We start from the raw sequence: 21490 nt of genomic DNA on the forward strand, positions 1-21490 counted from the left end.
GGCTCAGGGGCGACCTTATCGCTCTTTTTAGGTACCTCAAGGGAGGCTGTAGCGAGGTGGGGGTTGGCCTGTTCTCCCACGTGCCTGGTGACAGGACGAGGGGGAATGGGTTTAAGTTGAGCCAGGGGAGTTTTAGGCTAGATGTTAGGAAGAACTTCTTCACTGAAAGGGTTGTGAGGCACTGGAACAGGCTGCCCAGGGAAGTGGTGGAGTCACCATCCTTGGAAGTCTTCAAAAGACGTTTAGATGTAGAGCTTAGGGATATGGTTTAGTGGAGGGCTGTTAGCGTTAGGTTGGAGGTTGGACTCGATGACCTTGAGGTCTCTTCCAACCTAGAAAATTCTGTGAAATTCTGTGAAATTCTGTGAGTACTGTGTTCAGCTTTGGGTCCCTCACTACAACAAGGCCTTGGAATGTGTCCAGAGAATGGCTACGAAGCTGATGAAGAGCCTGGAACACAAGTCCTGTGAGGAGCAGCTGAGAACTGGGGTTGTTTAGTCGAGAAGAGGAGGCTCAGGGGAGACTTTATTGCTCTCTGCAACTACCTGAAAGGAAGGTGTGGGCAGCTGGGGGTCGGCCTCTTCTCGCAGATAACTAGCTTTAGGACTAGAGGGAACGGCCCCAAGTTGTGCCAGGGGAGGTTGGAAATGAGGAGACATTTCTTCTCAGAAAGGGCCGTCCGGCATTGGAACAGGTTGCACAGGGAGGTGGTGGAGTCACCATCCCTGGGGGTGTTTAAGGAAAGGTTGGACTTGGTGCTAAGGGACATAGTTTAGTGGGTGACATTGGTAGCAGGGTGATGGTTGGACCAGATAATCTTGGAGGTGTTTTCCAACCTTAATGATTCTATGATTCTGCAAACCGGCATCATTGGAAGATCTATGTCATTATCCCAAGGCAACATTTTTTTAACTTTTAGGTATTCAGCAAATGTGCACAAATGAATAATATCAAAAATCCTCATTATATTTAAAGCAGAAAAATGGCCAGAAGAAGTGATATGAATTGAGGAACCAAAGTTTCATTACTCTTGATTAAAGAAGTTATCAGGAGGGAAATGGAAACGTGAAATACGTATCAGACAGTTTCTACTGCACTCTAGATAAATGAAGAATGAACCTAACTATTAAGGGTCTGAGCCAATCTGTAATTAAGTTAATTTTCTCTTTTTTGGTGGTGTCAGTCAGACTCGAAATTCTTCTTGCTTGACTTAGACAATCTTTGGTGTGAAATGACTGAAAAACAAGTTCAGCCTATGACATCATTTGGGCTAGCATGAAACCTAAAAAGAAGAAGAGAAAAACATTAGCATAGCAGAAAATCTGTTTATACATACATATGTATATATCATATACACACATAAACATATAAAGGTCCACCAGATCTTAAAAGCATTTACAGCAACAAACACTGTTATGAAGACATCGTTGCCTACGCACAACCTGGCATTGTTGATCTATCCCATTCACACTCTGTGTCTCTTTGTCTTGTGTTTTCTCTGGGATTTCATCAATTTTAGAAAATGAACAGTAGTCTTATTGAGTATTTTGAATCCCAAAGTCTATTTGATAGTCATTGCAGACTTGATGTGCAGCAGTCTTTGTTAAGAAACACTGATCTTTACATAAACAGACTGACCTTTTTAACTGGTATTTTGTCAGGAGGGGCTGAAGGAAGGAGGGGGTGAGAAGAGGGAGAGGGAGCCTGTACTACTTGTTGATGTAGGAGAAAGCGTATTTCAAGGCAAAGGGGAAAGATGGTATGCCTTTCGTTTTTATAACTGCGTCACACATATGCCTACATATTTAACAGCTACTACACCTGGAATGGACACTATATTTTTTTTCTTCATTAACAGTAACATCCTTCCTCTACTTCTTTTCTTCCCCCATAAGAAAAAAAAAAGCAAAAAAAAAAAAAGCACACAACACCACCACCAACAAAAAGCAGGCTAAATCATTACTAAAAACAAATTACTTTATGATTTTTTTACTATAAAAATGACTTAAAAATGCTGACAGGAGCAAAGCAAGGTGATGCAAATGGGCTTCTTCAATTGCTCAAAAAAGATTGTGGAAGCAAAAAACTGCCTGATTGACATATATACGGACACTTCACCATAGTGCTCAGTGAGATGACTGAGAGAAGACAAAAACCTTTTTGATCAAAAAGGTCAACAGAGATGATGTGTCTTGTGAAGAGCATATGTAGCACAATGAACAAGAGCTGATGTTATACTGGCAACCACCCCGTTTTGTCCAATGTATACATCACATGGTGTATATGATCACTTACTGATCCTGGAAAGCATGTAAACATGTTGTAAACATGGCCAAGTTACCTTACTCTCATGTAAAGATGCCAAAACTTCTTGTTGAGCTGCAGCCCATTCCCTGTCAGTGGCTAGCTCTCAGTTTATCAATAATAAGCTCTCAGGCTAACTATGCCTATGGAATTATGTGTTTATTTGCCATGAACATGCATGTCTGGTTACAGTCATATATCTAAGAGTGGGACAGAACAGGAGGGGTGGAGGATGGGAAGAAAGATCAAGCTCCACAAATGCTGTCGCTGGCTCCCCTCCCACACACACACCTTGAAATTCAGCACACACTCTGGAGCCACTGTGCAAGGAAAAGGGAGCCAATACAGCTCGTGATTTCCATACAGAGAGCCAAGAAGCGCAGGGAAGGGGAGGAGGAAGGGGGGAACGCTGCGTTTAGACAGGGCAGGGAGGGGGGCACGGATGCTCCGCGGGAACATTCCCCCTGCGCTTCCCCAGCCCTACCGTCCACCGCCGGTGCCCTCCCTGCAAGAGGGTTCCCCGTGCAGGAGCCGCCGCCTGCCGCCCTTCCCCGCCGGGGATGCTGAGCGGGCCCCAGCCACTGCGGCCAGGATGGGGCCGCCGCAGCCGGACGGGCAGCCAGGCGCCGGGGAAAGGCAGCTCCAGGGGTGGCGGGAAAACGTCTGCGCAAAGAAAGAAAGAAAGAAAGAAACAAACAAACAAAAAAAACCCACGCACAACCAATACCCAAAACAAAGGGATCTGAAACAAAGGCTTCTCCGCGGGCAGCGGAGATGCTCAAGGCAGGGGTCCTCTTACCCGGTCGATACCGCCGCTGTCGCTCGCTGGGTTGCGGCTGCAGGAAGACGATGGCCGGCTGCCCGTCCCGGCCGTGCCGCTCTCTCGTGTTCCGAGGCCCGGCGGCGAGCCCGGTGCCCCCTGCCCCGCGCCTCTCCGCGTCCCACCGCGCAGGGCTCTCCGCGGCTGCCCCTCCCCGCGCTATCCCTGTCTCCCTCCCTTCCACCTCCCTCTTCCCTCCCGGGGGCGATCAGAGGATCCTGGCTCCGGCGCGGGGACCCCTCCTGGTGTCCCCACCCCAGCGCCCCAGCCCGCCCCTCTGCCGCAGACAGCGGGAAGAGCGCGCCTGCGAGTCACCTGCTGCTCGGTGCAGGCTTGTCTTTGCTCGGCCCGGGTCGGCAAAATCCCTCTCGTCCTGCCCACTATTCAGATCCCCCGGTTTCCTTAAGGATCACCACCACCATCATCAACAACAAAAACACACACACACACACACACACACACAACACAACACACACACAACACAACACAACACAACACACACACACACACACACACACACACACACACACACACACAGACACACACACAGACACACACACAGACACACACACAGACACACAGACACACAGACACACACACACACACACACACAGACACACACACAGACACACACACACACACACACACACACACACACACACACACACACACACACACACACACACACACACACACACACACAAGGCAACACCAAATCGTATCCCCTCCTCTTGCTATTTGGATTTCCTTCCGTCCCCCTCCCCCTGCAGTTTCTTTGGGTCTTGTGCCTCTCCCCCACACAGACACAGACAGACAGACACACACACACACACAGGCACGCACGGTGTGAATGGTTTTACTTGCCGCTGTGCCACAAGGAGCTGCTGATGGTTTCCAAAGTCCCACCACCACGCAAATCCCTCCTTTAGCTTGAAGCTGAAGATCATGGACTGTATGTTTGGATTCGGGGTGCATTTTTCTCACAGCTGCTTCGCTTCCTGAAATTTCACCCGGTGAGTAGGTTTTATTTCACATTCAGATTGCTCGTCTCCACCAAACAGACCCTTTAAAAAAAAAAAAAAAAAACCCAAAAAAAAAAGGGAAAGGGAAGGAAAAAGGAAAGGAAAGGAAAGGAAAGGAAAGGAAAGGAAAGGAAAGGAAAGGAAAGGAAAGGAAAGGAAAGGAAAGGAAAGGAAAGGAAAGGAAAGGAAAGGAAAGGAAAGGAAAAGGAAAAAGGAACCTTACAATTGTCTCGTCTTGCTTCTCAATCTTTCAATAGCTTGCTTCTCTCCACTTTCTGAGCTTGAAGAAATCCTGAAGCAACAGCCCTATTTGCCCACTCCATTCCACACATTAGTCACAGCTCTCAGCACTAAGTTGCAATCTGCACCGCAGTCTCACATGCACCGTCCTTACCATTCCACTGCTTATTCATCACGTTTTATTAATATTTTCATCAGACACTCTAGCTGCTACATTCTCTGGATTAACCCATTGCAGACACAGCGACTCACAGGGCTGTTGGAAGGGCCCGGTGTTTCTCTCCGTGTGGGAAGACAGACAGAAATCGCCAGTGGTTACGGGGTTGTGTGTGGAAAGGAGTGGCTGGAGGTCTGCGTGGGGAAATAATGTGGAAAAGTCCATCACTCATACTGATCCCCGAAGAAGCTTGGATTGGACTGGGGGCAGGGAATTGTGCCCCAGATGGGGCTGGAGGGGAAGAGAAGGGATTTTCCAGACCTCTGTCCTGCCGTTTCTGCTCAAAGGGAACAGCTCTGGAAGGGAGGCCGGGCTCACCAGGGGAGCGGAGCGCTGCTGCAGCGCGCTTCTGCCGTGCTGGTGCTTGCCCCCACTGTGCACTCTTGCTGTTGTTCTGAATCCCACTGCACGTCCTGGTTGTATTTTTTACTGTTTTAGGGAATATTTATAATTTTGCTCGCCTAGGGTAAGAACGAGGCATCACCTTCACAAAACATATGCACACACATATATATATATATACACAAACACATATATATATGCATATATATATGCATATATATATATACCTGCCGTGTTCCAAAGTGAAGACTGTCTTTTGAATCATGTAGGCACTTCTTTACTTTGACAGAAAAATACAGAAGAGGACCAAGGGAAATAAATTGTTTTTGTTAAAAAAAAAAAAAAAAGATCGAGCACCTTTAGAGTGCTATTTCTGGCTAATGCTTCCAACATTTTAGCGTCTCTAATTAGCGGCAGAGGTCCACCCACGTTCAATAGCAGAAGGTAGGGAGGGAACATGTTACTTCTCACGGGGAGGTATTGACTGAGCTCCATCTAAATCTGTCATTTAGTGTGCGGGATAAGCGTGTGTGTGTGTGTGTGCAGTCATGTCTCCAAAGCAGTACGTGCATAGATCATGAGAAAGGTGCTCAAGGCTTGCAAGCAGGTAGAGGTGCCAGTGAGAAACACACGAGATCTGAATTTATTGCCTGGTGGCAAGCAGAGAACCGAAAAAATCAATGCCCTCTTCTATATCATGCTCCCGAGAGTGCTCTGCCCGCCCCACTCCCCTCCCCCACCCCCTACCCCCGCCTCCAAATTTCTGGTTGATGTCGGGAAAGGGGGAGTGAAAAAAAGAGCCCTTCAAGCGTGGGATCCAAAATTCATCCTTCCTCCAGCTCCTCTCTTCTCCCAGCAGCTGGACACCCCACCGCCTCCCCCGCCCCCGGCTATTTCCCTCCTTACAGACAAGTGTCTTTCTCCCGGAGACTGTCCTCCAGCAGATTTTCTTTGTACCGGCATTGCCGACCTGGCGTCCTCTCCCCCTCCCGCCCCCTCTGCTGTACACACCGCTTCCTGCCTCGGCCCTCTTAGCACGGGACGGGGTAATGAACCAAATCCCAGCCGTTTCTCCCGAATTGCCTGCCTCTGACGCTGCTGCTACGGGGATTCTCCCGCACCAGGCTCCTCAGGAAAGTTTCTGTTCATTCAGACCCCCTTCCCTTCCCAAGTATAGAGGATTACCTAGGTAAGTGTGTTTCAAAATCTCTACCTGAAATTTCACCCTATTCTTTTTTTTTTTAAGCGTAAAAAAAAAGTCCTGGGGGGTTAACTCATTGCGGGAATAACTCATCTGTTGTTGAGCATCACCCTGCCTTGCTAGTTAAATGATAGTGCTCTGCAGAAGAGATTTATGTGCCCATCAGCAGAATATTTCCCGGGTTTCAGAGCAATCTGTATTTTCTCTATGCCGACGAGGGTGGGAGATGGTAGGACAGGATGAGGGCAGCGGAAGGGTTTAGATCACAGTCATGGTGATGGATGGCAGCGGTGCCTGGGCAGTAAAACTGACACAGGTTGGACATGTTGGTGTTTCTATACTCAACAGACAGGGAGGGGGGGCACCGAAACATTTCCATACAAACATCAAATAAATCAACGTAATTAATGTAGTCTTAATAGGCGATTGTAACCAGCGAGCGTGAGACACGTTGAATACAGAAGATTCCCATTAGCCTTTATGGTTCATTTCCAGCGTCCAGCACTCCCAGACCAGAGGATACCCTCTACTCACATAGGGCTGTATGACTCAGAAAAAATAAGAATGCCAGGGAGCAGCCTGGCAATTTTTTGCTTTGGTTTGGTTGGTTCGTTTGCTTTTTGTACAAAGGAGTGGCAGCGTGTAAATACCTCCCAATCCTCACACCCCAGTCCTGGGGGAATGCCTTCTGCCCACAGCCTTCTGCCCTTCTTTTAGGTGTCCAGCCTCTCTGCTTGTTTGTGGCTGGCTTCACTGTCAAGGATTACCATTCTCTCCTCTGTCACCTTCAAACTCCCTGAAGCTATGTGGCTTTGGGACTCTGTTTTGATTAGGAGCTGATTTTCCATTCTCAAATATTGTTGGTGGCAGGCTGACCCCCAGGGAGGGGGCTCAGATGGAGGAAACACCTTTAGAGATGCATACCTGGACCTAACCCTGAGTCGTGGTTCCTATAAGTTGTGCCTGTCCCTGGGGGTGAGACGCTGTGGGCAGGGCAGGCGGGGGCAGCCGGAGGGGCTCCCGCAGCCCGCTGGCAGTGCTGGCCTTCCACTGACTCCCCGCTGGAGAGGGCGGCTTGCTGCTTCACCGCCTCACCTGGTCCTAAGCAGGGGAAGGAAGAACTGAGCACTTAGGGGACTGGGTGTCTGTGCTGCTTCAGCCCTGAGGCTACCCACCGTCCCTGCAGACTTACCAAGACTGCTTGTGACAGGGGGCCAGAGGGACCTGACTGGGAAGGGTTAATCAGGGGTTGCAGGGTGCTCCAAGCATGAGTCCTGAGTGCTCCTCATAGATGCAGTAGCCAATCCTAGGCAACAGAAGCATGAACTATATGTAGCATGGTGTGAAAAGCAAGGTAAAGAAAATAGGGTGTACACCATCACCGCATATCAGAAGGCAGGAGACCTGATTTTGGGGGGCTACGATTCCTGTGCTACTTAGAGATCATCACGCATTTAAAAAGGTAAGGACTTCGTTACCAGAGATCTGTATTGTGACTGACTCCCAAATCCAAATGTATCTTCTGCATACCTTTCTTTAAGTGTTAAATCATGCAGTGCAGAGAGTGGGAAGAAGTAGAATATGGCATGATTTACCATTTGAATTTTTTTTTTTTTGAAAGAATACATTATTTTCAAGTGGTAATGATTTCTTTTAGAGATTAAGGACGTGTATGCATGTGAAGTGAAGTAAATTCACGACTGGAAGAAAAATGTAATGCATGTGATAAGTGAAGAATATTCTGTTACAGCATCAAAATCAGTCATAGATCCACATGAAATGAAGGCCAATGTGAGTCAGACCTGATTTACAAAATATATATATATATATTGAATAATTCAGAGAGATTGAATATTGAATAATGAATAATTCTGACAAGCAAATTTGACAGAAGAAGCAAAAATAACGTATTTGCTCACATCTAACATTACTTAAATATGCCATCTCAAAAGAATGCTCTAAAAAGAATAAATGAAGTCAAAACCTCAAAGACTGTTTATTTTCAAAGACAGGTAACTCCGACACATTAAGTATACAAATAGAGGTAAAGCTAGAGTGGTCCTACTTACATTTACAAGATATAAGAAATAGCTTCAGAGATAACTTCAGAATCCATTTAGATATCAGAGTTTTCAGGCTGCTGTCAGTGCCCAACTCCAGCAGTACAAGGGGTTTCTCATTTTAAATATGTGCTCTATCAGCTTTACTGGAAGACCTAGCTTAGAGAAAAGAGTCATTTGATGTATATCTCTTCCTCTTTCTGTATCTAAGCCTAGCAAGAGCTGTAGTCTTATACACTGTTGCTGTGCTAATTATCAGAGTTCCATGAAGAAATTACCTACAGTTTCTTGCCTTCAACCATTTTTTTTTTTCTCTCTAAATCATGTACATAATTTAAGTGAGAAAGAAAAAAAACCAAAATCTGTTATATTTTCAGTAAGCTGATCAACCTCCAGTGAGAACTAACCTTCCCAACAGATGCTGAGTTCACTAGAGGAGCTGTTTGGGGTGCTTTTTCATGAAATGCTGAAACCCTGTGAGTGAAAGCGTTAACTAGGAGACATGAAAACAAGCAGCTGAATGTTTTACAGATCTTGCTGCAGAAGGCAGCATTTGTTCAACAAACCAGCAAAACAACTTGAAGATCTTGAAGTGATGTAATCTCTCTGTCTCATCGTTTCCCATTTTTTCTACTACAGTCTGAATGGTATTGTGAAGAATCAATTACAGGAGCCTACTCATTGTTTACTCCAATGTGTGTCTGAAAAGTTATTTCTTTAGTCACGTAGATTGCAGTGATTTCACTCCTCTCAATCCCATGTGGAAATAATTTTTAATGGGACTAAAATAGCTTTATTTCATTTTTCATTTCCTTTTTTTTTTTTTTTTTTTTTTTTTTTTTAACCAGCAAGCTTGCTTCTTCAGTGGTTTTTGAAAATCTAAATGGAGAAATGGGACATCAAATAATTTTTACCTAAGTTTTTGCTTAGCAGAAAAAGGGAGTGGTGGAGTGGTGGTTGATACTTTCTGGAAACCTTACATGTTTTATAGGTGTTATGTGTAGCTCTTTGTTACTCCTCCCAAAGGTTCATCTCTCCTTCTCAAAGTCAGAAGGAGAGATGAACCTTTGTTTTCTGTCCTGAAATACTAGTAATCTCGTTTGGGAGTGAAATCACAAGAAAGACATTTTGGCAAAAAGAGCCAAAATACTCTTTCAGGTAGGTTGCATTAATAAAACTTGTCTTGATAGACTGCTGCAGGCAGTAACTTAAGTTAGTAATTTCAGAAGTTACCTTACTCTTCGTATTCTCATCCTAACATGCAAACAAGTGTGAGTGATATTTTTTTTCTTTGTTTTTTAAATTGCAACCACATTTTTCTTGTGGCATTGTTTTCCTATTGTTCAATATGTCTGCTGTTCAATGAGGGCCTGATCTTGTACTATTAAAGTAGATCAAAGCATGGTCATTAACTTCACTGAAAGAAAGATCAATTTCCAAGATAATAAATTGCAACCAAAATTAACTTCAGTTTTTGAAAAAAATGCAAGCACCATGAAGTTAAATACTGTATACAGAGCTATATAAGACTTTGCATATCGTGATTAAAATATTATTAAAACAATAAAGAATTGAAGGATTTTTAATATGATCTTATGCTGCTTTACATCTTAGTATTATTATATCTTCATTGATAAATAAACATTATATATATAATGAAGAACATTAAGAGAGCTCCATTTTCTGAAATGCCTCACTGAACTGCAGGCATTCAGTACCTTGTGACTCAAGTCATCATGCTACTGAAACTATTATGTGGTTATTTTTGTTTCCAGACTCTGAAATTAATTGCTTTTATGTATTATAATAAGTGTAAATGCATAAAGATAGTTTTTATATACATATGCACAGGTGTATATAAACATGTATAATTTATACCATACATATGTATCCATTCATTTCTCCACACATATGGTATGTATAATTGCTCCTTTGCCCTGGGTCACACCATGCGGTTAAGCAGTCTTTTTCCCACCTTCCATTTAAAGTCTCCATTTATTCTATGTGCCACAAGATAACAGGCTGACAAGAGGAAACAAGGACATTCTCTGCCACGTCAAAGCTTTAATATTTAATGAGCCTTTCACAAATGCCACAAATTTTGTTCCACCTTCAAAAGAAGATTGACCAGGCAATATATGCTATTAGCTAAGTTAATATTATTAAACAGTAGAAGTTTCTCTAATAATGAGGTGTGATTTCAAGGCTTGTTTTTCAGATACCTTTATAGTAGCAGTCACATTAATGATGATTAGATAATTCTGCTCATTTGCAGTAAAACTTTCACTGCCACATCTACCAGCACGATTAATGAAATAGTGACTTTTTGGATATTTATTATACATTACAAATAAAGGACTTAAATCTGGGGATTCAGATCACTACTCTAGACTTTTAATCTCATATTATTACTACTGAGAACTGTGGAGAGATCATTTAGCTCTTTCAGTATTTTGCATAAAAATACTGAATAAATACAAAGGATTTATAGCCATTGGAAATAACAAAAAGACCTGGTTAACTGACTGTGGATGACCACTCCAAGTCAAATGGGATTATTAAAATCCATTATAAACCAGTCTTTCCTTCGTTCCTTCCTTCCTTCCTAGAACATTTTCTCAGTCCTTCTAGAGAAAAAGAGAAGAAAAGAGAAGAGAAGAGAAGAGAAGAGAAGAAAAGAAAAGAAAAGAAAAGAAAAGAAAAGAAAAGAAAAGAAAAGAAAAGAAAAGAAAAGAAAAGAAAAGAAAGAGACTGTAATAAAGACATCCTACATTCCTCCTATCTAGAGGACTTCACTGATGTGTAATCTCTAATAAGAAACATAGTCAATGTCTCCTGTTCTTCACTGAAAAGATACTAACTGAAAGTTTAAAGCTTTTCAGTATTAGCTTAGAATCTTTCTGCTATCTCAGAATGTGTTTTTCTATCAGCTGCAAAATAAATAGTGATAATTTTGTGCTACCATGGTTTTAGTTTATCACATAGCTAAATTAAAACAGTTGAGAGATTGTAATCTGTGATGGGAATCTAAAACCCAGACTTTCTCTCCTTGTATAATGATGTTCTTGAGAGGCATCTTTTAATAGACATACTTATTCTTTTTCCTAATTTTGTAATTTCTTCTAAATTTGTCAAAAAAATGTCAAAGAATATATTTTTTTTCTAGATAAAATTAATGAATCACAATCATGCTTAGGAACAAGACCTAAGAGAAAGCTTCAATGATACATTTGTATGAGATAGCAAGCTGCCCAGTATATGACATAATTATTACTTTTACAACCAAGTCTTGTGTATTATCCATCCTGAGATGCAATTAAGTCCAGAATGACTTGCTGAAGCTTGAATCTTTGTTCAGTCAGCCATAAAGTCCCTACTCGTACTATAAAAAATTAATAGCTATAACATGAACATTTAAGAGGATCTGGCTATTTCCCATATACTAGTTATAGGCTTAAAATGATGAGGCAAAGGGACTTACGCAAAGTCATGCAACAGTTTATGGTAGGATCAGACATGGAACTATGGTTTATTGAATCCTTTATGAGTCCTGTGTAGGCAGTAGGCAGCGTGCACAACAGGTAACATTTTTTTTTTTCCCTGATAGGGCAGTCGTGGTATAAGTCTATTTTTTTCTGATAGGATAAATGGGCTGAAACCTGGGAATCTGAAAGGAGATGAAACCGTCCATTTACAACAACTGCAAATCAGCTCCACCGTCTGTGAAATCATCTGTAAAATATGGAGCACTGTTGTCTGAAAGACATGATAGAAGACATTATTATTCTATTAGATATCAACACTAAGAAACAAAGTACAAAAAATTGTCAATTCCTATTGAAATGTATCCAGAAATGCAGTTAAAGAAAAATGTCATGCTTTTAGATCTTTATGGAGATTATTTCTAGCTATTGGTCTAAACTGTAACGACTCATTTTCACATGAAAAAATAAAATCAAGAGGAGTATAAGTTTTTAATCAGATATCACTTTTCTAAAATTACAGGGCAATATTCCACTACTTGAACTAAAGCACCTAAACTGATAAATTCATTTTTAGAAATCCCAAACCCATGATTTTTATTATGAAAATTTGAAACAGGAACAGGGTTATGGATTTGGTTAGATATTGTCTGATGGACTGGAAGTATATGAAACTAGGCTGTCAACTGAATGTTGTATATACGCCCTTGCTAAATTCAATCAAATATTTGTCTCTCTTGCTAAAATCAGAGAAGAGCTTCATTCCATAATTTTTGTTACTTCCTCATTTTATAAACAATGCTAAAGCTTCAACAGCTTTAAAAAAAACTTTTGTTTTGTCTGGCCCTTCCCTTCCCTTCCCTTCCCTTCCCTTCCCTTCCCTTCCCTTCCCTTCCCTTCCCTTCCCTTCCCTTCCCTTCCCTTCCCTTCCCTTCCCTTCCCTTCCCTTCCCTTCCCTTCCCTTCCCTTCCCTTCCCTTCCCTTCCCTTCCCTTCCCTTCCCTTCCCTTCCCTTCCCTTCCCTTCCCAAGGGACTGCACCAAGCAGTCTCCATTCCCTCTAATGTGAATTTTATTCAGCTCAACAAACTGTTGATGAACAAAATTTCCTCTCACCCCATCTTTTAGCCTAATGAGTCCTTTTGCAATCAACAATTAGTTTTATTAGGGTTAGTCCTCAGACTTGAAAGGAAACCTTAGTTTGCAGCCTGATATTTATCTACTTCCTTCCATTTTAGAAAGCATACTAAAGACCTACTTAATCACCATTAAAATACACCCAACAAGATGTACGTGACACTGAACATTTTAGGTTAAACATTAAGTTTTAAAAATTGCAATTAATTGGAACACAAGTTTCTAAATATTTATTTCCTGTTAGGATTTTCTGTGAACATGAATACTCCAGGGTGCAAAATGGTGTCATAGCAATACACATCAGTATGTACCTGAGGAAATACTGTACCAGAAACTCTTCCTGTCCTTTTCCTGTAGAACAGATTCCAAACTTTTTCAAAGAGATCTTGTGTTGTTTCCATTCTTACCTTTTTCATACCATCAGATATTAAGATAATGTTTTGGGAGAATGCTTAGAGTAACTTATCGGATAGAGATGTGACAAGACTGAATTATCATGTACAATACTACATGTAAATATTTTTTGTACATGGGACAGTCCACACACATTCATGAACTTGGAAACATAAAGGAAAACATAATTTTTATGGATATAGTAATTCAGCCTGGAGTAGGTTTAAAGCTCTCAAAGGAGCAGGTTTTACTGTGTCTTCATGGCACCCTGGGTGTCTGATACCTAGGGGTCAAGCAGGATCCTGCTTAGATGTCTCAGGATTTAACATCTTTGTAGCTCTTTGTGTGACTGATGGATTTCATCTTCCCAAGGACATGGGCAGTAACTCTCATCTAAAGATGAGGAGCTGAGATACCATGAAGAGTGGGTAAATTTCTCTCTGTTTTATAACCTACACAATTCATGTGTTTGAGGCATCCAGATGCCTCACATTCTTTCATAAATCATGCACTGTGCTGCATCTTTACATGGTAGAGAAGAGCTGCTCCTCCTGGTTTGTGACCACAGAAAAAAGGCTAAAGAGCCAGAGTCTGCATCTAAGCAAGGAGCCAAGCCACAACCCAGGCAGATGCAGGCCTCAGTGGTGGCATGGCCCCATGGCCATGCTGGAGAGCAGTGCAAGGCTGATGGTCACAGGGGTCTGTCAGTGGCCTGATGACTTTCATGCATGGATAGGTGCAGCTAGTTCCGAGGTCCAGCTGGAAGCCCAAGTAATGTTGCAGGGACCAGGGCAGGAGCAGGCAAACCAGCATCACCCAGGCAGGGACTGAAGACCCAGGAATCCCAAGAGGTTGCTGGAGGCCCCAGGTGAAGCCAGTCAGGGCCACTGAAGCCCATTCATGCACTCAGGGCCCTGTCAGCTGACTTCTCCACAGCATGCTCATGAGAGGAGCAGACTCTTGTTAAGGTAGAAAACTTGAAATTGCAGTTTGGGGATGTTGGCCTCTTTTGTCAGCTAAAACATGTAAAGACTAGTTTGCAGAGAAGGATGAACTTAGATTAACAGATTGAAAAAACACCTGAGGGAATTTAGACATTATGATCGGACAGCAAATGTAAAATGAGGTCTGTTACAAATATCAGGCATTAAAACAATTACCTCAGCATACCTGACAGCTAATGCATACTACTTGAAGGACTAAAGAGACTGGCACTAGATGTACAGAGATATAATAAAAAGCACTTCCATTTAAGGACTCACAGACATTTGCAGGGGTGAAATCCTGCTCATATAGAGCAAACACCAAGGCACTTTTCATTGGTTATAGCTGAAACCATGCAACCCTTGACATTCAAAACATGTTCCAAACTGAGCCGATGATGGCTGCAGAAGTCAGGATGATAAAAACTCATCTTTTTGTGGTTGTGCTTTAATTTTGCTCCTCTTCTCTGATGGCAGGGGTATAAAACAAATAGTAGGATTTGTATTGGGCTTACGTGGCAGGGTTTTGATAGATAACCCCCCACAACACCCTTCCCTCCCCCTCCCGCCCCCCCCCAAAAAAAAAAAAGGAGGGTGGGAAGTGGGGTCAGAAGTCCCATTTGTTCTTTGTTTCAGCTTTTGGGGACATAGTTACTGGGGTCTAGTCCTTGTCACATACAGAAGAGAGAAGAAAAATGAAATACAGCAGTGGATGAAGCTCTGCTTGAGCAAAGAAGATGAGTTGTTAAAAGGGTGCATGCAGTCAAAACAAACAGCAGGATCTGATATGAGCATCTCACTTATTTTTAAGCCCAGAAATATTAAATTCACCTAAAGATGTTACGTATAGAATTATTTTATCCTTTCAGATATGCCAACATATCTGCTTTTGAGTCTTCATTGAAGAACAACAGAGAGCAAGCTGATTCAAATCCCCTTACTGAAAATCCTCTGTTGACAAATATGTACTTCTTGCATAATGGCAACAGCTATATCTTGAAGCTCCTGTGTATCTCGTGACAGGCATCCTTCAATTTCCCAGACTCTGCTCTGTTGTATCTTGTACTTCCAAACTTACATCCTGCCTTTGTTGTTACTGTGTCAGCCTTTTAGTGGTTCATGTGTCCTTTTGCTATTCAGAAAGTTTAGCTTGGGAGATTTTATTCTATGGATTTGAATATGTCTGTTTGAAGAACAAAATCCATGTGATGGCTGAGAGTAGAGCATAGCACAAGGGACATGCACTTTAACTCTCTGCTTTTTCCTCGTTCTCTTTAGCCCATATTGATTCCAGCTTTTTTCTTCCATGGCACATCATCAGCTTCACGACTGTTTCATTTACACTGGACTGTATGAGAATTTTGAGAACAGGTTCAACTCATTCATTTAACATTGTTGACATGCCAAAAGTTGAGGACAACATGATCATCTCTCATCCTCTCACTTCAGATAAGGAAGTGGAAGCACAGGGACATGAAGTAGTGAATCTAGAGTGTTCTCGCAAATAAGAGGAATCTCTGAAACTCAGAGATTTGTTATTTTTAAAGGGAAATGTATTTATCAGTTATTATTTTGGTTTGTTCAAAGAAAATTAAGTAGTGTTTTCTGAGTTCTGCATTTCTCAGACTTGCAAAGTAAAGTGAAATATTGTAAAAAAACAACACCCCCCATGTTATTAAAATTGTCCATTTAATGTAGAGTTATTTTATTAGGATGCTTGAGAACTGCAGGTTAAAACGTGGCCCCCCAAAAGCCACTGATGACTACTGTCAACTTTACTCACTCCTTATTAGCTATACAGTTACTCCACTGATGACCCAGTTGACCGTGATCTACTTAGGAGATATATCTCTACTTTTAGCATGTCTGTTTTATACACATTTCTTATCTCTTACAAAAACAAAGAAAAGAAAAGAAAACAGTGAGTTTTATGCAGTGAGGATACCACACTTCCATTTTAGGAAGATTTTAAACTTCCTGGCTTTTTTTTTTTTTTTTCTTGAACATAGCTGTCCATGCATCTGGTTTGCCCCATATTATTCTGTATATCTTAGTGTGCATGATTTATCAATTAATGTTCTTTACACAAGAGGCCTCAACTCAAAAATCTTAAACACTTCAATTTTATACTATTTTAGGTACAGTAGCTTAGTGGGTTTATAAATTACCACTGTGCAACTATATATAATTTTTAATATTTAAAAAAATATTTCCCTGAAAAAAAGACAAATTTGCTGGATTTTACCCTAAAGTACATAACAAAAAGATTACAGACTTCTTGTTGTCTTGCTCAAAGCTGAATTTGTGAAATTTGTCCCAGCAGTCGTGTTTGTTTTACACTTGCCAGTACTATATTTTCAGCTGATGTAAATGCACAGATTTTACATCAGTCTACTGCACCCTTTACATTTTTGTGAAAGCTAAGGCTTTGCTATGGCATTTCCAGAAATCAAATTCATGACTCATTCCATGAGTAAAATTCATTCTGCATCAACGCCAGTGAGGACAATAGATTTCCAACAGATTTCTAAAGAAGAATTTAGCCCATTATGCTTCTCAAACTCAATGTAACCTCAGAATTTAGAAGAGGAAAGGCTGAAGACTTATTAGCATTTGCAAGTGGTAACTGGGTGAAACCCTGGGGATAGCAGAATGTAATTTTGCTGTGCAACTATACCTGATAATTATCCTGTAAGTTAGCACTTTAAAGAGGTAGCATGTTGATAAGCCAGTTTTGTCTGAAGTGTCTTCTTTACAGAGTGTCTTCTCTCCTTTAAAATACACCAGCTCAGTTACTTAACAGGTGTTCATTTATTTTTCAGTTCTCACATCCCACTCTGAAAACAGCAGGTGCTCTACCACAAATTTAATTCAGATTGTTCCTCCCTGGAATTCTGTGCTGGCTGTTCTAACTACAACCTTTGTATGCCTGTAACAGTCTTTGAAATTTGTTTTTTAAAGTATTTGCATTTATTAGAGAATTTGAGTATTTAAAACCTTGAAATATTTTTTCACAGTGTAACCTTAGGAAAATTCCTTAGGCTGGGATTTTCTAAATTATCTTTTAATAGGAAATACATATTTAAATATTTTTGCCAGCTTACAAAATTCTTGGTCTATTCATGCTTCAGTTCCTTATTTGTTAATCTGAGGTAAAAGCTACCTCAGTAAAGGATATTATGGGAATTAATGATATATTATATTATTGATATATTAATTGATAATTATAATAATGATATATATATTAAAGGATATTATGGGAATTAATGATATACAGATTGTTTTTGCAGTGACTGGACAGTATATACAAGTGGATAAGTATCATAAATGTACACATTGTTTTCCACTCCCTAAAGATTAGCTGTATATTTACACGTTTTTGCAAAATATTTTCATATTTTTAAAACCAAGAGTTTATTTTCTTCTGCAACTGCACAGGTTCTCTGAAGTTGTTTTGCCCTGTAACTACATAGTTTCTCTAAAGATGTTTTGCCAGTGGTAAATTTATGACATGCCCTGAGGTGTAACCTTAAGGATAGTATAGTGCAAGGCACTTCAATATCCCTTCTCCAAGTGTGTATTTGGTCTGCATGTAGAAAGATGATACATATACAAAGCAATTCATTTTCTAGTCTTACTATTAACATTTTAAATACAAAAGGGGCTCAGTTAGTCATCATTACAGTTTAATGCTCTGAAACACTTCGGTGTTAGTAAGTACTCAAAAGAGTAAATACCTATTTCTTAATTTAAACCATTATATATATTTTTTTTCCAATAGAAAATATAATTTAAGAATCACAGGAAATTATGTCTTATCTTGCAATTTTATAACAGCATTAGATGTAAAAATTAAAATTATCATCATACCCTTTATAACCTCGCATAATGTAAAGAAATTATGCCCAGGATCTTCCTAATCTGTTAAGAAGATGAGGGAGGGAGGTGAGTTTGCTGTGCAATATATTTCTTCCTGATTATAGGAATGTATTGGTGGGAAGGAGAGGGAGAGTAGTGTTTGTGCATTTTAACTCTTGTGATGCAAAAACTCATCTGGCCTGTCTGGAAGAGACTAACTTCTTCATTCATACTGAGATAATTCTTACCTGGAAATGGCACCTGAATAATTACAATGGCTTTTATGGGCCAGGAGAGTAAACGATTTCCTGTTTTGCTTCAGATCTATGCATGCATGTTCATCAATCTCATAAAGTTTACACAGCAGTGTAATCTCACGTACATGAACTTCAATCTGCAAAAGAAAAGAACACTGATCTAGGGATAAGACTAAAACTTCATATAGTATACACAGATCTGATGATTGCTTGTAAATGATTGCATGTAAATGATTGCTTGAAAATATCAATAAAAATTTGAGAGTTCTTTGCTGCAATATCCTGGAATCTCATTTCAAAAAGATGTATAAAATTAATGCAGTCTGTGTTTTGTGATCATAAACAACCATGATTTCAACTCGGTGCTTTGGCTCAGCATGAAATAGATGACTAGTCTTTTTTTTAGTGAGGTTACTTACACATTTAATGGTTGCATGATAGGTCCAAATCATGTTACATTTATGCCTAGGAAGACAATAAACCTTCTCTGGTTGTAATGACAATTATTCCATTCTCAGGATGCAAATTCCTGTTGATTCATATGAATTTCTATTCTTTTCTGGAGGCAGTTAACATCTTGCAGCAGATATGCTTATAACCTATACTGAACACTCTTTAGAATATTAATGTCTAGAAAATATGAGAGGAGTGTATTTATTCAGCTACATCATTTCCATTATAATGACTGAACAGTAAAGACTGTGTAGTTGCAGGATGGTTCTATTGGAAGCAGGCTTCGTTTGGGATACACTTGCAAATTAAATTACTGATGGAAAAAAAAATGTTCCTGACAAGTAAAAAAAAAATAAATCAGCAAGTGTAATGTAAAAGTGTAATAATAAGTGCTGTTTTATTTGACTGTGAATTAGAAATTGTTTTTCATGAACATGTTCACATTGTTTCGTCAACTAGAAATATGAAGGCCCTCACATTAACATATTTTGATTAATTCTGTGCAGTTTTACCTAATACTGAAAATTAGAACTGAATGTTTCTATATATTTCAGTATTTCTGAGAACGTCTTGCTCTTGAATAGATGTTTTCACAAAATCTGAACAGGATACCAAATCATTATTCCAGTTCACAGTTACGGGACTGAGGTATAGAAGGAAACTGGCTTGTCTTCACTGAATTCCTAAATGATGCTATGATTGATTCTTGGTTTTTAACTGGACACCCAAACAATTCTTTATGTTCAATTTAAATAGTGTTGATCTATTCAATTGGAGTGAATTGGACTGCAAGTCAAGTGCTGCTATTAGGGATACTTAAAACTGTGGCACCTGGAGCCTGAATAGTTCATTGAACTCATCACTCTCTCTGGCTCCAGAACTATTGAACGGCATAGTCGCTCTCTGTCCAGTTATGCTAGTTTGAACAGAATAACTTGAGTCTATTAACTAAGTTTGTAGTGAAGGCAAGCCATTAAGTGACTCTTCCAAGGCCAAAAAAAAAAAAAAAAAAAAAAAGAGAAAGCAGGCTGTGTCTTCTGGATCTCACCTGTTTTCTGTCCAGTAGATGAATTGAGACCTTATTTATAGACATTTTTGAATGCTTTTGTACTGATGCTAACAGGCAATCATTCTTCTGTTGTATATTCTTCATTATTGATCATCATTATTTGGGGAAAAAAAAAAAAGAAAAAACAATCCCTCCCCTGAAAATTTGTTAAGATTTCCCTTTGACAGTGAACATTATACTGATGATGTTAATGAAGACATTAGTTTCAAAGCATTTGAAGTATTGAAACACTCCACTGTTAACTAGCCTAGTGGGGTTTATGCTAATGTAAAATGTAATAAAGTAGAGGCCACTATCTCTTTACGCTGAAAGAAAGGAAACTTGTTTCTACTTCCAAGGGATGCCTAGTGTGTGCTTATCTAATTGACTGTGTATTTTGTCTAGGTGTTGAGGGAAAGCTAAGAGAATGAAGGCTCTAAGTCCCCAGTGGAAGCATGATATGGCGATGCAGTGCTGGTGCTGAATTGTTCTCTCTGATGGCTCTATGGGAGTGGATAGCACTGAGTCTTCATTGCTGGGTTTTAGCGGTTGCTGCTGTTTCGGATCAGCATGCCACAAGCCCCTTCGACTGGCTCCTCTCTGATAAGGGACCCTTCCATCGCTCACAGGAATACACAGATTTTGTGGACAGAAGTCGACAGGGATTTAGCACAAGATACAAGATTTACAGGTATGAAGCAAAGGGAAAGCAATTACAGAAATAACATCCTTAGAAGCTGTAAATTATCAACAAGGGTTTCCTTAAATGAAAGTTTTACATGTCCGTAGACACAAAAATCATATATGCAAGTCCATATATGCACTGCACGCTATGGAAATGCTTGCTTGTATTGTTTCTATTCTGTTTAAAGAAATTTTGCTAATTGATAATATTGCTTTTGAAAGCATTGTTTACTACCTATCTCTAGTCTGAGAGCCTAGTGACATACTCAAAAATGTTCTAAGGTATTCAATCACATTTTCTGGGGTTACTATGGGACACCCTTGTTTGTGAAGAAAGATCCAGTTTAATTGCTTTCAGTGCTGCTCATCAAGACGTAAACTGATACTTTACAAAAGAAATTGTGGCTTCAAAGATACAGCTGGCAAAGCATAGGCTTCACTGTACAAATAAGGGCATTTCAAAAGTAACTCAAAAGATTTTACATTAGTTTATTCCCATGTTTAGAGAAGTAGCTTTCTTAACCCTGAGGGACTGAGATCTGAGTCCCTGTTAATTTTAATGGAAGTTCACAGAATCATTAAGGTTGGAAAAGACCTCCCAAGATTATCACCCTACCAGCAATATCACTCACTAAACCATGTCCCTAAGCACCACATCCAACCTTTCCTTAAACACCCCCAGGGATGGTGACTCCACCACCTCCCTGTGCAACCTGTTCCAATGCCGGACGGCCCTTTCTGAGAAGATATTTCCAGTCTGAACCTCCCCTGTTGCAACTTGAGGCCATTTCCTCTAGTCCTAAAGCTAGTTATCTTCGAGAAGAGGCCAACCCCCAGCTGCCCACACCTTCCTTTCAGGTAGTTGCAGAGAGCAATAAGGTCTCCACTGAGCCTCCTCTTCTCCAGACTAAACAACCCCAGTTCCCTCAGCTGCTCCTCACAGGACTTGTGTCCCAGGCCCTTCACCAGCTTCGTAGCCCTTCTCTGGACA

General features: G+C 40.6%; 1 protein-coding gene and 2 long non-coding RNA genes across 7 annotated transcripts in view; 1 reads left to right on the forward strand and 2 right to left on the reverse strand.

Annotated features, from left to right (window-relative positions):
* Positions 1 to 945: 945 nt before the first annotated feature.
* Positions 946 to 3557, reverse strand: LOC311440573. Its single transcript, XR_014695472.1, has 2 exons — positions 2789 to 3557; positions 946 to 1282 (listed from the first exon to the last, which is right to left on the reverse strand). It is a non-coding gene; the product is annotated as an uncharacterized lncRNA (long non-coding RNA).
* Positions 3558 to 3748: 191 nt separating this feature from the next.
* The window catches only part of BRINP3 (BMP/retinoic acid inducible neural specific 3), a 208921-nt gene continuing 191179 nt past the window's right edge, over positions 3749 to 21490 (forward strand). The window contains exons 1-2 of one of the 5 annotated variants that reach the window (XM_084527639.1): positions 3749 to 4137; positions 20221 to 20506. In XM_084527639.1, the coding sequence (XP_084383765.1) occupies positions 20271 to 20506 (236 nt within the window). In that variant the 5' untranslated portion in view covers positions 3749 to 4137; positions 20221 to 20270. Of the gene's footprint in view, positions 4138 to 5875; positions 6135 to 7245; positions 7609 to 20220; positions 20507 to 21490 lie in introns of those variants that run through there. The other 4 variants (XM_084527642.1, XM_084527640.1, XM_084527643.1 and 1 more) reach the window with 4 other exon arrangements.
* Positions 4053 to 5150, reverse strand: LOC311440572. Its single transcript, XR_014695471.1, has 3 exons — positions 4865 to 5150; positions 4639 to 4737; positions 4053 to 4188 (listed from the first exon to the last, which is right to left on the reverse strand). It is a non-coding gene; the product is annotated as an uncharacterized lncRNA (long non-coding RNA).

Source organism: Aythya ferina (genome assembly GCF_964211825.1).
Source record: "Aythya ferina genome assembly, chromosome: 8".
NCBI lineage: Eukaryota > Metazoa > Chordata > Aves > Anseriformes > Anatidae > Aythya > Aythya ferina.